At 32.4% G+C, this 1,642-nt stretch overlaps 1 protein-coding gene across 1 annotated transcript; it reads right to left on the reverse strand.

The window, feature by feature from the left end:
- Positions 1-287: 287 nt before the first annotated feature.
- On the reverse strand, positions 288-1,642 carry LOC145191683 (GTP-binding protein Di-Ras1-like). Its single transcript, XM_080068834.2, has one exon. The coding sequence runs from the start codon at positions 1,471-1,473 to the stop codon at positions 769-771; it is 705 nt and encodes a 234-aa protein (XP_079924960.2). The 5' UTR covers positions 1,474-1,642; the 3' UTR covers positions 288-768.

The following is a 1,642-nucleotide window of genomic DNA, read 5'->3' on the forward strand; positions in this document are numbered from 1 at the left end:
AATTTTGATATATAAGCCATTTTAATTTTTTTGGTGTAGTGCACTAAGTTTTGGAAATTTTTCTCTCGCTAAAATGAATAATAACGAATAAAGTATAACTCCCATATTTGTTAAACTTATTTTTTTACAAAACGATAAAAAAAATTATATGCATACATAAGTTTGTTTGATACTAAAATGATTCTAGAGGTCACTTATTTCGTAGAGTCGATGATATTAGATGATCAGATTGTCATTTAATATCATCGACTCATCAAATTAATCCGACAAAGTTTTAAGACAAGACGTTGCTGAGCATTCGCTCAAATTACATATATTCACAAACCAAAATTTTGTCCAGCAAAATTTTACTAGTGGTTGCTACATTTCATATATCAGCGTGACCATAAATAACAATCGTTTGAATATTAGTTATTTACATATATATACAAAGCGTCCAATTCAAGTGTAAATATACTAAAAATCAAATTTTAGTGCTAACGGTGTTACAATTTTAAGTTTCAAACCAAAAACTATTATAAAAAAAAAAAACGCAAAAGAACAAAAAATCAAAATCAAGCGAAAATAAAAAAAGCATCCGAACCATCGGAAAATTCAATGGAAGCACCAGGGATTCTAACAACCATTAAAACATTCGTAGTTCATTTTATTGACACAAATTGTTTTTGATTTATAATAATAATTATTTTTTTACATATATTTTTTGATGCGGTTGTCATCGCATTCCGCCACATCCTGTTCCATAACATGTTCCATCATGTTTTATCATCATGTTATGCAACAACTTGAGCAAAACTTGTGCTTTTCGTTTCTTTTCATCAATTTCCCTAGCCGTTTAATTGCGTCTTCATTTGGAGTCATATTTGCAACAACATCGTTTAGTGCTATCTCAAAAGCTTCAACAACGTTTAGATTTAACTTTGCTGAAGTAACGGTATGCCTAGCATTTCCACCTATTTCTTTAATGAATCTTTCTACCGCATCATTTTTTATACCGTCGTCGTATTGCTGCTGCTTGTCAATTTTGGTGCCTACTACAGACATAAAAACTTCATGGTTTTCGCCGCGAATCTTTAACAAACGCTGGTAAAATAAAGTCATTTCAGAAATAGAAATTTCGTTGTTCACGTCGTAAACAAACATGATGCTGTCAACTTTGCTGAGGTATAAATCTAACATGGCTGGGAAGTCCCAAGATCCTGACATATCGATGACGCCAACATTGATGCTTTGTCCCATATAACCGTACGATTTTAAGTTAAATTCTTCGACTGTTGGTAAATAGTGGTCGTTAAAATTTCCTCTTATCCACCTATTTACGAGGGAGCTTTTTCCAGTTTCGCATCTACCTACCAATAATAGGCCGACACTATCGCGCTTTCTAAGCGTCCTTAAAGCATTTCGACGACTGTTGACGTTATTGCGGCGTTTTGCTTGCATTTGCGGATTCTTATCAAAGATGAATTCGGTCATACAGCTAAAGCACTTGTTCCTTTTTCGTCATATCAAACTGAGAGTAGAAATGGTTCCCTCACGGTCTTCTCTCGATTATTCAGCTATGTAAATAGTTGTTAAAACCAAATTTTTCATCAAGTTTTATTAGCTATAAAAAGATTTAGAAAAATAATTTTTCATTTTTTAA

This window comes from Hydra viridissima, unplaced genomic scaffold (assembly GCF_058129835.1).
Source record: "Hydra viridissima isolate aposymbiotic clone 2 unplaced genomic scaffold, HvirCarnegie_v1 scaffold_11, whole genome shotgun sequence".
In the NCBI taxonomy this organism is placed as follows: domain Eukaryota; kingdom Metazoa; phylum Cnidaria; class Hydrozoa; order Anthoathecata; family Hydridae; genus Hydra; species Hydra viridissima.

Coding starts and splice junctions, on each gene's coding strand:
- LOC145191683 (XM_080068834.2), bottom strand. CDS start 1,473: ATGACCGAATTCATCTTTGATAAGAATCCGCAAATGCAAGCAAAACGC.